Genomic DNA, 15,928 nt, shown 5'->3' on the forward strand with positions numbered 1-15,928 from the left:
TTCCGAAGTCATTCTCTTTGGGATAAAATGGATCTTAGGCTGTGCTAGTGATCTCAGCACCTCATTGTCCATGTTTCCATATGCACAGGATGCCCAGATGCAAGATTTATGTTTCCCATCACATAAAACTTAGTTATGGTAAGCGTCAAACACTCTTGGTAATTCTGCTCCACAGTGCTGAAATAACATATCTCATTAAGCAACTACCACTTGCACAGTCAGAAACTGGCTAAAGGTGTTCATGATATCCTAAACTTTCTGAGGCTGCAAACTGCTTCATCATTCATTTTCTTCTACCAAGGGGCTGAGGGTGAGGAGGTTCTCACTGCAAATCAAAGTTCTTGTTCCTCTAGCAGCCCAGGTCAGGCACATTTGCATCATTGCTCTCCCTGGCTCTTGTACAAAACAAGACGACTCAGCATTGCCAGCAAAATACACTCCATAGCTAGGAAAGATCCTCAGCTCTCTGAAGTGTAGATACTCCCAAAGATAGTCAAGGAAGAAAAGACACAGCTGGGGGTGTAGGAAGCTGGGTTTGGGAAGGGAAGGAAGTTAAGTTTATATTGAGTTGTCTTCAGACAGTTCTTTTCCAGGGTAAGAGGGCTAAAAAAGGCCAGCTTCCTGTGGTTCCCTACCCTACAGTAAATAGCAATCATCTGCTGTTAAAAGTGAGAGCAAGGCACTTTACAAAGTAAACTTTGCTAGTGTGTGTGTGTGTTTAACTGCATGCTATTCTGAAGCTGCTAAAGATAGTGTTGTGGCTATGTGTTACCTTTAATCTTACTTTCCATTTCTAGCCCTTGTTGATTTTCCAGCCTACTGCCCTATGCAGCTTCACTTTGGTTTTCAACCACTGCGTTTTATTCAGGGCACTGAGAATTCCTGTACCTTTCCCTTTTCTGACTAGGGAGTGCATGAAAAAGGGATTGTACAGCCAGATTTACAGGGAAAATATCATGCATACCATTTATTTAGATTATAAATATTGATTCAATTTATCAGTGTCCTGATCTGCAGATTGTATATATTCTGTATGCTATCAGTTTTCTGCATATACAGTTTAGTTGGATTCCTGAGACACTATGTGATTTGCTAAGCTTATTATTCTAGAGAGAAAAAAATATGTTTTCTCTGCACTTTCCAACCCTAGATATGGAGAATAATAGACTTTGCTAGTAAAATAGTAGCATTTGTTTTCCATTCATTTTTGTCCTTATCCTTTTCCAAACATTTGCTGTATGTGGAAAATGCAAACTGAAGTGTTTGCACAGTGATATCTGGTGATGATCTCAAATATATTATAAAGTTTTGTATCTTGAAGAAAAAACAACTGCATGCGCAAATATCCCAGTGGGAACATGTTTGGACTTTAAACCAAAAAAAAGCTATACAAGAACCCCAAGGAGACATCCTGTTTCCTGGAAAGTTGTAACCCTGCAGGAGTGAAAAGCTAGAAGCAGACAAGTAATTCAGCATGAACTCCCAGGGCAAACAGTGGCTTTGGACTGCAAAAACAGAGAACTGTCGAAGTAAGGAGATGATCCTATTGTTGTACACAGGCTGGTGAGCCAGACTGGAACACTACCTGCCCTTTGGCTGTCCATATTGTAAAAACAATGTTGGACAGCTTGGCAGGGTGCAAAAAACCAACACAAGCATTTGGGTTATCCTTTGGGTAGAACGGCTTGAGATGCGTGAGGGTTGGGGGGAGCCATGCAGTAAGAAAGCATGATTTGTCTCACAAAAGATGGTGGAAGGGTAACAGGATTACAGTATGGAAGTACTTCACCATTAGAAAATGCTTGGTGCCAAACGGGTCTTTAGTCTATTGAAAAAAGGCACAAAGAAAGCCAACAATTGGAAGATGACAAATTCAGCAGTGACAGTGATTAACCACTGGAGCCAAGCAACCAGACAAGATAGTGGCTTCTCTGCCCCTTAACATCTTCGAGACTTGATGCCTTTCCGGAAGATAAGCTTTAGCCCAATGTGAATTATGTTTTATCCCTGTCCGAGCTATTGAGCTGCATTACATGGGTAATGTAATTGTCTATGATACAAGAAAGGTCATAGGAAATAATCTAATGGTTACTCCTGGCATTGCACTCTAGGCATTTAAGATAAGGATCTCAAAGCACTCTCAGACATGTGAGACCAAGGAGATACAGCCATTATCCGTTGTTGTAGATAAAGAAAGTGAGCCACAGAGGATTAATTCCTCCTTATCTAATTCATGTCACAGTCCTACTGATTGGAACAGTGCTCCTTTACGAGCATAAAGCTTGCTGACCTTGATCCAAACACTCAGAGAGCTTGACCCTTTGGAGATGGTGACTGTCCCTCAGTCCCTTTAATGTCAGTGACAGTGGGAGTTGCTCAGGATTGCCCAGATGATGCTGAGTACTACAGCTGAAAGCAATTTGTAATGCACTGTTTTCAGAAGCAGATCTAGAAAGCAGCCCAAGGGCTTCTCAGAAACCCATGCCTATTCATTCACTGGGCCAAAGATGGAAGATGTTCTCTCATCAACTATGTCCACAGTAAGGCCCTATGAAAGCCTCACACGACAGCATGCTCTCCGTTTGGTTTGGGTAGCAGTAGCTAGCAACCAATATTTGCTCCATATTGCATGTTTATGAACTTCAGTTTCTTAGACCAAAATGCAGGATCTGTACTTGTGGAAAGGGAATTTCTTTGCAAATACTTGATGACAGGGAAGGTGGATTTCTCTTTCAGTTCTTGAGCAATAAAGTCTCTGTTCTTCACCCTCCCCTCTATGCTGCTCTACAGCTATAGGGGTCAGGTTTCTAAACTGATGAGAAGAATAATTTAAAAAGCTCTTCACCCATCTTCAGCTATCAGTCACAAGCTTTGTTTTTTTCCCAGGTTAGCACTACTACGTGCTACCTCTGTGAAGAAGCAAAACCCAAGTTATCTTTTGGAAACTTACAGGTGATCCTCTGATGCCAGCAGCAGGACATTTTAAAGATGTCCTATAAGGAATTTCAGCTTAAAAGTAAAGAAAAACCTACTCAAACCTTGGTTTGGGTTTGGCAGTCAAACCAAACACACAATACTTGTGTGCAGAATGTCATTCCCTGAGGTCCCTGAGCCATGAGAGAATTATGATTAATCTCGTCCTCATTAAGAACGTCTAACCCTTAAATCCCATATTTTCTTCACACTAAAGAGCTATAGCAAAAGCATTTCTGAAAAGCAGCCACAACTCCTAAAATACAAGTAGCCAACTGCACTTGTGCCATTAATGGTATCTAAGGACTCCAACTGTGCCATGAAGGCACTGCTCTTTCTTCAAACGCCCAGTGCTCTGGATTTAAGAAGTCAATTTCTGTACAGTTCATGGAGCAATGATTTGTCCAGGATGCCAAAGCACCCAAAAAGCCCCTTCTGAACCACACTGTTGTTACGGAAATCACAGCTAGACAAATGTACAGTCTTAATTACAGTAATGCAAGCTTAGATGTTCCAAGAGGGACTATTTCAGAATGGTTTGGGGTCAGCTGACACTTATTTAGAGTATCTGGTTTCTAATTCCTTTTCTCAAGCCCAAAGTTAAGCGAAGGAGACCTGGCAGTGGTACATTTTATGGATGAAGGCCTATAAGGGGCACAATGTTCTACCTCAAAATAAAAACTGGCTGCAGTATTTGAAATTATACACAAGACTGTTATGATCACTTCACCAGTGGTAACTTCCCTGTCTTGCTACATGGAAATATGAGTTTAATAGACTGCAACGTAAAAGGTCCAGATTACAAGACCATCAAAAGAGAAAATCTGATACGTGTATTTTTATTCTCATCAGTTTGGAAACTTGACTCCTATAGCTGGAAAAGGGTACAGAGGGGAGACAGAGGGGAGAGTGAAGAATATATATATATATATATGTATGTATGTGTGTGTGTTCTACAAGGAAGTGATAGACTTAACTGACATATTTCAAAGTTCTACATATTTATTGGGAACAAGACTAGTCAAGCCAAAATTATTCTTTGAGTTAAATCTGTTCTCTCACGGTAGTCTCCTGAAAAAGACAAGGACATCTCCTGCTGTAGGATGTGTTTAACGTTTCAGTACCACTTTATCCCTCTTAGCAGGTTCATTAGCACAGGTCAAACTCCCACACTAATGCACCTGCTCAACTTCCATTTCAGAGCTGTTTTGCATCTGGAAGCCTTGGGAGAAGAGCAGAGCAAGTTCTCACCTGCTTGGAAAACACCACAGAGACAAACCTCAGTGGAGGGGGCAGAAACCTACTTACAGCTCTTTTACGACACCAGTGTAACCCAACTTCAAATACATCATTTCAAGACCTGATTAAATTCCTTTATGCCTTTAAAACACACGTTTTTCTGAGAATTTCTCCTGCTATGTAACTTTAGAGTACAGTACAACCCATTTCCTCTATTAAAAATTGTTAATAATATTTGGTTTTTGAAGCCTTCCTAGAACATGAACAAACATAAATTTAGTTATTTTTGTAAACTACCAGTCCTGCTAATTGTTCTGCAGTGCCTCTTGCTAGTTTGGGTGTCTGGTGCACAGTCTGACATGTGCAGTCTGGAGTCCTCATTCCCACCAGACTCTTTACAAGAAGCAAGCTGCAAATGACTTTTTTTTTAAAATAAAAGTTTGTTTCCAGGATGCCAAAATCAGAAAATACAGTGTTTAAAGATGTAATTTTCACTCCTTCACAACTAAAAAGACAAACAATGAAAATTTTTCTCACCATTGTAGTTATGTAATTTTTAAAAATACCAGCACAATACTGACATTAAGACTCTTCTTCCTTTTTTTTCTTGGTGGCTATACACATTGCTCAGTACCAGAAAACTGAAAGCAAGCAGTCAGAGCCTAATGCACTACAAAAATTATTTAAATGCACATTATAAATACCTACTTAGAATTCCTAATGCATTATGGCCCAGATATCTCTACTGTTTGCTAAAAATACATATATATATAGATATAGATATAGATATATATGGAAAAACAAACTAGCTTGCAAAAATCTTTCTCCATACGCTTCAAACTATATTTGCCTAAATAGTTTTTCCCTTTTGAGTCTAAAATAATATAAAATAGCAAGTCAATACACTTTTCAGTGCTTATAACATAGCTTTTATATTTTACCAAAGCATATATTATTTCCACTGTCACATATTTTGCGTTCCCTCCTTAATCAGCCTTCTCCTATTGTCTTACATTTTTTCTCTCAGTTCTCCATTATAAATAATCAGGTCACCAGAATCATCTTACTGGAGTGCATAAGGTCTCAAAATAATCACTTCAATTTCATAAAGGCAAACTCCTTGTTCACACAGGAATATGAAATATTGCGGAGTACTAGACACAACTCAGATTGTCCTACCACCTGCCTGGAGAGGAGAAGGCTCAGGGAGGACCTTATTGCTCTCTACAGCTACCTGAAAGGAGGTTGTAGGTAGGTGGGGGTAGGTCTCTTCTCCCAAGTAAAAAGCAATAGGACAAGAGAAAATGGCCTCGAGTTGCACCAAGGGGAGGTTTAGATTGGATACTAAGAAAAATTTCTTCACCAAAAGGGTGGTCAAGCGTTGGAACGAGCTGCCCAGGGAATTGGTGGAATCACCATCCCTGGAGGTGTTTAAAAAATACGTAGATGCAGTGCCTGGGAACATGGTTTAGTAGTAGACTTGACAGTCCTGGGTTAATGATTGGTCTTTTCCGACCTAAATGATTCTATGGTTCTATACGGTATATTCCCACCTCTATGGAAGGCAGAAGCATCCAAGATGCCAATGAATGGGGCTACTGGTCCCTTGTGGAAGGCCTTGTGTTAGCTTACATAGTCTCAGGTATGCCTTAAATAGGAGTTTCTTATTTGTAACTTCTATAAGTTGTTCTTATCTTAAATAATTTTCAAAACATTAACTTTTGCTTTTTTAAAACAAAAACTACCAGTGTATTCTGCAGCTCCAGGAGCTCATTCCTCAGAACTGCCTTTGTGGAGCTGATGCCTTAATCTAGGCCTGCCTTGTTTTGATAAACTGCATCTCCCCCTCCCCTTGTTTTATCTTGTGGGTCAGGGGAGAGGGTCGTTTGTTTTGTCATTTTTTAAAAAAACACATTTATTGATGATTAACACACCACTAATCAATCTAGGCAAACATGTTTTGTATTTGATACAATTAATGTCAATCAGCCTATTTCTTGGTGGCAGGGTCCATCTCACCATGGATAGACCAGTAACTCCTGAAAATAACCAGCCTATCATTATTAATTCCTCCGACATTCTGACAGAACATTTCGCTATTATGAATTAATGAGGATGTAATTAATATGCACATCCATAGGAATTCATGAAGATTAAGTAATCAGTTTACAGTGGTTCTACTTTCCAAGGAACACAAATCAAGTAAATCAAACAAATGTTTCCAAACACTAATTTCATGAAAGGATGCTGCATTTACACAAATAAACCCAGCTAATATACTGATATTGTAGGGTTCCCCCTGACCCCTTGAGAAGAAATTCCCCAATCTTTTTCTTGAATATCCATTTTGGCAATATGGACATACTCATGGAAATGGCATTCAAACAGCTGTGCTTACATAAATTCTTCCTCTAGCTATTCAGTGTCCTAATATACAGCACATTTCCTAAATGACAATGCTGTTTGTTTCCAGTTTCAGCATTTTGTAAATTCTCTGAGTTTGTATATGAAAAGATAAGCACATCATATGAGTTCCTCCAAAAGCCAACTGACATAACTGTACACAAACTGCAACAGAATCAAAAATGATCTTATAGGGATGTGAAAGCCTCTGTTCATAAATCTAATTTCAATAATAAATCTTAATCTTTTTAGCAATATTCCCCCCTCCCCTACCGTGGCCCTCTAGCCTCCCAGTATTATGCTGTAGGGGATAACACATGTCATTATAATATTAGGCATAAGAGTTTAAGCTGCATTTAAACCAGAAGATTGCAAGATCCCCAACTGTTACAATATAGATGGAGCTCCATACTAAATGGCAGCATTAAGTTTACTTCATTATATTAATACTTTCAACATGTACTTGCATAATTTTTTTTGTTAGTCAGAAAATGGGAAATCAGATGTTATGGATTGTTATGCCTTCCAAGGCATTAATCCCTTTTCTGCAAAATTAACAGTCCAAAGTACAGACATATAGTAATTTTGAAATTCCGTATCTGTGGATATGATCATATCATCTTTCTGCAGGCAACAGCCAAAACAGAGGTTCACCGTAAATCCAGGGGGAATATCATGCCACACATGCAACAGCAGCATGCCATAAGCCCCACTCCCATTCCAGCGCAGAATGCCACTCTGGTATCCTGACCAGGGAGATGCTGTGGGAATCCTGTGGCTCAGCTACTGTGCTGCTTTCAAACCTCATTTAGGAACCAAAATTACCTCCTTACTGTACTCATGGTTTCCAAAAATCACCCATTAAAAATACAAGCTTCATTACGAGCCGCCACAAAGCCTGGAAAAAGTCTTTGCTTCTCAACCTTTAACTCAGGTACTTCATTTTACCAAAAAGCTATTAACTTGTTGCCCAGAGAGACTGACCTGACTTGTGCCACCTACATTGCTTCTTACCTTTAGATGAATAACACATTATAGGAAAGATCTAGACCACTGAAAAAAAATGTCTGTACCACTGAAAACAGATCTGTTTGAAGTAGAAAAGACAAGCAAAATAGCATTAAGCACTGTTGCTGTTTGCTGCTATCTTGTTATCCAGGAGCAGCTATCCAACAAGAAGATACTGGAGGCAGTAACAAATACCCTCTGACGTTGGGGGATTTTTTAATTACTGATGGTATTCTCCCTCTTACTCGGGACAGCTCTCAACAAGCTACTTCCGAAGGAAAAAAAAAATCAAAAAGTACAGGTCAGCTAATACAGAAACCTAGGGAAGTCAGCAGCTACATGATGGATTTCACTGGCCACGTCCAAGCCATTCCAATGGTCCCAACTGAGCACCTGTTGAAAGGTGGGAGAAGAGAGACCAGCCCTGAAAAGCCCTGTGGCACAGGGTCTTCTGTGCAGGGCAGCAGCCACTCAACAGCAACTTCTGGCAATTGTCTGAAAAGACTACCCTATGGTCAAATAGTATAAATTCCCATACTGAGATATTTTTCCCTTACTGATTTTACTTAGAGAAGAATTTATTTCCTAAAGAAAATCATTGCAGATTATCTTGGGGAAAAATGCCTACACTGCTAAGTTATTTTGTTTGCTGTCTGCCTCATGTTCTTTAAAAACCCACACACCATATCCTCCAAAAAAGCCTCCATTTCTTTCTCTTTGCCACATTGGAAATTCCTCACTTTAAATTGACTGGCATTCAGAAACAGCCATGCTAGAAAGCTCAGCACAGCAAATTAGTCTGAAGTGGGTGTCTCACTGGGCTAGGATCAGTACGGAGACTTAATCTGTAAACTGGTTTCCACAGACATAAATTAAATTTAAAAGGCCTGGAAGACATGTTCACAAATGATTCACATAATTTAACTCAGCTCCTTTGCAGTGTTGAGATTTAGGAATGTTTGCATACTTTTAGTTGTGGTTGGTGTTTTTTTTTTTAATTTATTGCTTCCTGCTTGGTCACTAACAAAAAACAACAAACATCAAACCCAGCTGTACATCATTGTTCTGCAGACTTCACAGAAAGGAAAAGAAACTGCTTGGTTCACAATCAACATTCACGACAGGTAACAGGCACTGATTTACTCCCCTCAGTCTTCCAGTTCTGAATTATTCACAAAAAGCCACTTGCATTTCAATGGTAAGACAATAGGGTTCCTAAACTCTTAATTAAGGTCACCAATCAAAATGGAAAAATTCAGCAGGAGCACAAAGAGCTTTGCAGAAAATTTTATGGTAAGTGAAAAACATTTATTAACTCACAGAAACATTGCAATCTTGACGTGACATAAGGCTGAAAAACAGTTGCAGTTTGAGATTGCTTTTGTTCATACAACAGGTGTCACAGGCAAACCATTTTTTCTTTCCATTTTGAAGGAGTCCAAGAGCTTCCACAGAGGCCCATCAGCACTAAAAGTGCTTGTTCTTAACCAAGAGGCACTTTTTAACACACCTGCAGTCTATCTGCAAATGAAAGCTGCCTTCAAGTCAGGGACAGTCTGGTCCAGCCAGGAATGGTTAAGTGGAAGTAGTGGTATTTTGGTTCTCCCCAGAACAGTTCTATAAGGAGCCAAGAAATTTTAACCTAAATATTAGATGTTCATTACCTGGATCTGGGTCATAACCAAAACCACAAGTCTCTGTTTTTGACACATCTTTGGCTATCTACAGTTGTCTTCTATACATTCCTCCGCAATGCACGAAATCCTGTTGTCGCTGATATTCCAAGGAAAGACCTACCACTGCTTTCACCAGGACAGGATTTTATACACTTTGAATAGCCAGGAGATCAAAGTGAGTTACACATGTGGTTTGTTGTATTCCTCTGAGAGCAAAGAAAGAAATCCAAGTGACCCTCAAACAAAGGATGGAAAGGAAATTAAAGGGGAAACAATGATACCATTTTAGTTTGAATCAATCCTAAAGACAGCTAGAGAAATCCATGGGAGCATTATATATATTTTTTTTTCCTTACCCCATTATAAACCCTAATCCTACAAAAAAATGGGATTTTTAACTATCACTTTATGTTTTGCAAATCCAGAAGAACCCTGAAATAAACATTTCTTGTCCTGTTCCTTCAACCAACCAGAGATAGGCAGGCAAAAGATCTACCACCCAGTAATTCTCAGCTATTTTCCATTGACACATTGTCATTCCTTTCCTTGGAATTCCCTATTAAAGCACCAAAAACCTTCACTGATACAGAAAAAGTTCTACCCTTTCTTGGAGCTGACACCTGCAAAGTCATATGCTCTTGTTTGTCTGCAACCTCAAAAAAAAAAAAAAGAAAAAGGAAGAAAAAAAACCCCAACTCTCAAACCTGGTAGTACTTTATACTATACAGCTACACCTACCACTTTTTGGTAAGGCAAAACTAATTCTTACACTTGCTACCCATTATCAACTGGAAGATCTTCTTCCGTATCAATTGCCCCTGAACAAAAATTCTGTATCAATTGCCCCTGAAGCCTCCAGAAGACTTAAGATACCCTTGTGTAAGCAAGGCCATACACAGGTCTTTGCACAAATACCTAAAACTCCCTCTCTGCCTAAGGCTCAGGAACATTCAGGGACCAGAAAACAGATTAGATGATCAAATAAATTATTTTAAGCAACAGCATTTTTTAATATATTGCTGAATAAATACTTCCATCTATATCACACCATCAAAGAATATCAAATATGAAAAATGCGGCTTCCTGGCCAAGCCATGTTATCACTTTCAGATTAATAGTTTTCTTTAATATGATAAATATTTCAGAACATAGAACTTGCATAATAATCAGCTCTTTAAAGACTGGGGCTTTTTTAATCTGAGTGTCAAACAGGGACATTTACAATGAAGTACAAAGTTCCACTAAGAGTTGTTTAGGAAGGAGAGAGCTTCCAAGGTCTGGTCAGTCATATATATATTTCTCTGGGCAAGACTTCTCAGTCTGTCTAAAACTGGATAGCAAAGTTGTGGATATTCACAAATGAATAACTCACTGTCAAGACAATTTATTGAAGTAACTCAAATTAAAACACAAACGTAAAGGTTGAAGTTACGCCTTGTTATTTCAGCCATTAACGCTGACATCCAACAATTTTTTTTCCTTTTCCTCTTTTAATTACCAAGAATATATTACAGAAAATTTATTAAGTAAAACATTAAGGAGGAGATGATGAAAGTTATATTAACTCCTCTACACCACTGACGGTTTCACATCTTTGTCCCTGTACCATGCCAAGGAGCAGTTTAGGTCTCCTATTAAAATAGTTATCAGGCACTTCATTACACCCTTTTTCTGATATGGAGTTTCCATTAAGCAAATACAAGACAAAGAAAGAAACATCTAAGTAAGAAGTATTTTCCTAGCTATGGATTAGCAACTTCTAAAGGGACTGCAGTAAGAAAACCATATAAAAATGTGGCTTAGCATGATGTCCTTGATTAGACTCTGTAAAAAGAGGAAATTAAGGATAAGAGTCACAGCTTGCGACTCTATATTCAATTAGGACTGGTTTCTTTGTGGCTGCGGTTCATGCAGGATGTGCAGTTATCTAATACAGCCCAATTCTGGCAGTAGAACAATTAGAATGCAAACATAACTTAAAACAGGCTCTGGTAATATTTTTGCCTTTGGTGTGACATCTTCAGCTGACTTAAAACAGCAGTCATCGATCATATCCTATGCTGAAATTCCAAAATCATATTCTGAAATTGAATGCAGCTTTTAAAATACGTAACGATGTGAAAATTGGATATGACATGACTGAAGAAAGCAAGCAGAGAAGGGCTTTGACGTCTACACACACACATGTACAAAATGTATATAAGAGAAATGTATACAAAAGAAATGTATACAAGAGAAAAATAAATGCTATGTTTAAGCACAACATCCTAAAACTGACCTCTGCTCTGTGGTGGCTGAAAGCAGGCTCTTATGTCAACCAAGAGGTCAATGACACACTCAAGGTACGCCATGGTCAAGCACACCAACAACAATAACAAATCTTGCACACCTCCGATCTTTCACATGATTTGTTTTAGTGAAGATCGTAAGAATCTTCCAGGGTTTTCCTACCCAACAATAATCATCACCGTTTCTCCCCAATTGGTCTGCACAGCTTCCTGATGAGGTGGCCTTGCTGCTGAGTATAGCACAAAGTCAAGTCACACAAATTAAAATACCTCTCTTCCTACACATTTCCACCCTGGGGCTATTTTTCCCTCCAGACACACATTCTTCAGCAGCCTCCTGTTTCACTGATGATAGCTCAGGCACTTCTATGACAGCTTGAATGGCAACGCGGAGGAAACACAACACCCCAACAACCCCCGTCTCCGGAAGCCTGAAAATTGCCTCCTGACAAAAGCTAGGTAGGTATACTGGAAAATATCACTCTGGTTTTGCCTTATTATATACTTTTCCCACTATTGGCCACTGTTAGCGGCAGAGTGCTGTCCTAGACTGATGTTTGTCTGGATCTGGTACATTCTTAAACGTGTATGCTGTGCTCCTGCACCCTGGTCTACCTGTCTACTGTGAGAGGGAAAGAGTTCAAATCTCCTCACCTTTTCCTTTCATATAAGGAATATCCTTTCATCCCTCCATTCCTAACTGGTAGAATTTTCAGCAGCTGTACTCTTCCTCCCAAATTCTGTTATAATTCACTTACAGTGTTATTTCAATAAAAAACCAACAAAAATAAACTTAAAAGAGAATTTCAGCTTGGGCTGTTGAATATTATCCAAGGATCAGAAAGAAAAGCAGAGTCTTTATTCATTTCAAAACGCAACCAACAAGCTACGGTGACGAGCCAACCAAACACTTTCAGAAATTACATACTTACCCTTTAGTTTGAGGTCCACATTGTGTCGCAGCCAAGGATAAACACCATAGTTTGACATGTCTTCAGGAATAGGGTGATTATATACCCAGCCGTCACATGCAAATCGATAAAAATTCTCACATGGGTCTACAGATTGATTTATCTTGCTTAGGATGCCAGCAGCTGTAAAAAAGATACCACATAAATTCTGTGGAACACTTTTTTGTAAATAGAGAATTAGACAAGGCCACAGTCCAGAAATGATGAGTAACATTTACCAGTATCTGCAGCGTGATGCTGACCTCACTTGCAAGTTAAGCCTTGATGTTCTAGGACAGATGTGCGCCCTGACCTCTGCCATTTTTTAAAGACCAGCAAGAATACCACCTAGTTTCTCTAGCATCTAACAGTACCTACACGAGAAGCAAAAGAGACAAAATTTCTCCAATGAATGTTCTTGAGTGCCACACAGCAAAGACCATTGAACCTAGCACTACAGGAATGTAAACTGCTGGAGCCAGACACCTGAAGACAGGCACTCCCACTGTTGCCATGATAGAATTAATTGCCTGAGGAATTTCGTAGCAATACATATCGAGCTGATTGTAATTTATATTCCAGAAATTATGCGCTGTTTACCTTTAGTTGAATAGCTGCACAAGAAAACAAATCAAGTTCTGACCTACCATTCAGTGGAAAAGTGTATTTTCATCTTCATTTTGTGACTGCATTCCTGCCAGTTGCTATTGCAGATGAGACTGGTAAGAGTGTGATCAATCTGACAAGCCAGAGACTTAAGAGCTTTTGAGTATCTAATCATAGAATCAGAGTTGGGTTTGGGTTGAAAAGGATCTTTGTAGGCCATCTAGCCCAATCCCAATGAGCAGGGACATCTTCAACTAGACCAGGTTGCTCAGAGCCCCATGCAGCCTGGCCTTGAATGTTTCCAGGGACCGGGCATCTACCACCTCTCTGGGCAGCCTGCTCCGGTGTTTCACCAGCATCATGGTAAAAAATTTCTGCCTTTTATCTAGCCTAAATCTACTCTCTTAGTTTAAAACCATTACCCCTTTCATGCATTATAGTGATTGTGGCATAAATCTACGTAGGTCGAGTAAAGCAGAATATGTGGATACTGGACATATTTTGGCTAAATGACCATGTGTTTGAGGCTTATCCAAATAACTAATTAAAAATCCTAGCAGGAAATCTGGTAACCTTTACAGACTTCATGGTACTATTTCTAGCATCTAGTAACTCTTATTCATCCACTTAGAGTAATTCTTCCTACGATATTTCTATGCCTCAGCTGTAATTCTCTCTCTCACATTGGAAACTCTCAAACTGACCACATTGAAGACATTTTGGTCCTTGGCAATTTTCTTTCTCTCCTGAAAAGCTGTTCAGCAAGTCAGGGCTCAGGTCTTGAGACACTACGTAGTCACTACAGAGAGCACTCTGAGCTAAAACAGGCAGGTCGTGTGGGTGTCCAAGTCTGCCCTGGTGCAAAATCCCAACTTCTGCTGAGCTTACAAAAAAATCCATGTTACTTTTGTGTGCACGTGAGAAGAAGAAAGCCAATTCAGGTTCAAACACCTTAAATGACTCTTTTTTGTTGTTCTGAAGCTAAAGATGAAGGCCCCACACTTTTTATTTGGGGGTGGTGGGTGGGGTGAGGTTTAAGGGTGGTGGTATTCTGATTAGTCATCCCACTTTACTTAGATATTTGCACTCATTCAGCAATCAGCTCCGGAGGGTGGTGCCCAAGGCGGCCAAGAGCACTGTCAGCGCAGCACAGGGTGGAAGCGGAATGGCAAGAAACGGCCTTGTAATGCTGAAATCTGCAAATTTTTCATTTTATGGTGCCCCACAGAATTTGTCAGGATTTCAAACACAAGCCAAACACCTCCCAGCATCAGCTTAATATGGTTCAGAATGGAAACAAACACTCTCATAAAGTTCACACAATGTCCACTTTGTTTCCAATAAAACAAATTTAAAAAATCAGCTCTAGGGGTAGCTTTCCAGAGGTGGTAACTATCGTTTGATCTTTGTTCTCTTTACACTTCATGATAAAACTCTCATTGATTTAGTGTAAGCAAAACTCTGTCAAAAATGATGAGTGTGAAATGGGTGTGTCTCAGGTCCTACCAAGCCTGGTCCCTTCAGCTGGCATTTAATACTAACAGATGTCCCAGCTCTGTAAGGGTTACCACATGTATCTCTGTGTGGGGAAAAGAGCCTGCCAATATGGATGTAGTTGCATATTTTGAGTCGTAGTCACCACACTACAATTGTGCAAATCTGTGCAAGATCTGGCCCTAAAGAACCTCTGTGATTAACAATTCACTTGCTGGTTTTCTGACTACTGGGCAGGAAACAACAAAATACACGTGAATGTCAAGTCACTCAATGTTTTTTTTCCTATTTAAAAAATAAATAAGCCCTATGGGAAACTGAGATAACGTGAGCAGGACAGAGTTAAAGCAAATTAAACCATTAATGTTAATTATAGAAAATAAACAGATCTGCAGCAGCTCAAACAGTGACTTTTTAAAAAGTTTAGGTCCCCTTCCCCCTCATTATTTATGAAACTGTCTGAATAAAATACATCATAGAAAAAATTTAAACAGTATAAATATCGCATTAACATACTATAATCATGATATAATAGAGAGAATAAAATTGTTGCTTACCAGCTTCAATGCATTCTGAGGTCAAACAGTACTGTTGCTTTGGATGAAACTTTATAAGACCTTGGCTAACTGCAAAATGGAAAAACATAATGAAATAATTCGCAATGAATTTTGACCAGTGCAGCCAAATGTTGTGTACTCATTGTTCAAATGTCTGTGCAAGCTCTGGCCCTAATGCATCTCTGAGTACATGGATTTAAAACAGTTAGAACATATATTAAATAAATACTACAGCTCACAACAAATAGTTTCCCCCTCCTGTGCCTACTTTCTCCTTCCTCTGTCTTTGCTCATTGGCAGCATGGAGCTGCCTCTCAGTGTACGTTTGCACAGCACCTGGAGCAATGACACTTCAGGCTTACTCACTGTCAGCGAGTGCCACCACGATACTAACAATTACTCCTTGTTGTTATCATCTCCCAGAGGTGCACCTTTCACAGCTGGCAATGCAACACGGAGCTATCTAGCCACCTTCTGCGGGGTTTCCATGGCTGCTCCACAGCTGCAGGCCTCACACTGCCCTGCTGCACCTCCTCCTGCTGCCCAGCACCACCTGGCTTTCAGGGTCCCCTTATTCCAGCCTGGAATAAACCAGATAGCCATGGGCACAGGCATAGCTGTGGTTTGTAAGGCACAGTCTGTCTGAACTGTCTCCCAAAAGCACAGTAATTGTATTTCTTCCAAAAAACCTTGCTGACAAGAACTATGAAATTGTCAGTTAATTTTGTTCATCC

General features: G+C 39.6%; 1 protein-coding gene across 1 annotated transcript in view; it reads right to left on the bottom strand.

Moving 5' to 3' along the window:
- The window catches only part of PHEX (phosphate regulating endopeptidase X-linked), a 113,801-nt gene that overhangs the window by 93,580 nt on the left and 4,293 nt on the right, over positions 1-15,928 (bottom strand). Inside the window, exons 2-3 of the mRNA XM_056329663.1 lie at positions 15,195-15,263; positions 12,520-12,681 (exon numbers count right to left, since the gene is read on the bottom strand). Of these exons, the coding sequence (XP_056185638.1) occupies positions 12,520-12,681; positions 15,195-15,263 (231 nt within the window). The remainder of the gene's footprint in view (positions 1-12,519; positions 12,682-15,194; positions 15,264-15,928) is intronic.

This window comes from Falco biarmicus, chromosome 2, assembly GCF_023638135.1.
Source record: "Falco biarmicus isolate bFalBia1 chromosome 2, bFalBia1.pri, whole genome shotgun sequence".
Taxonomy (NCBI): Eukaryota; Metazoa; Chordata; class Aves; order Falconiformes; family Falconidae; genus Falco; species Falco biarmicus.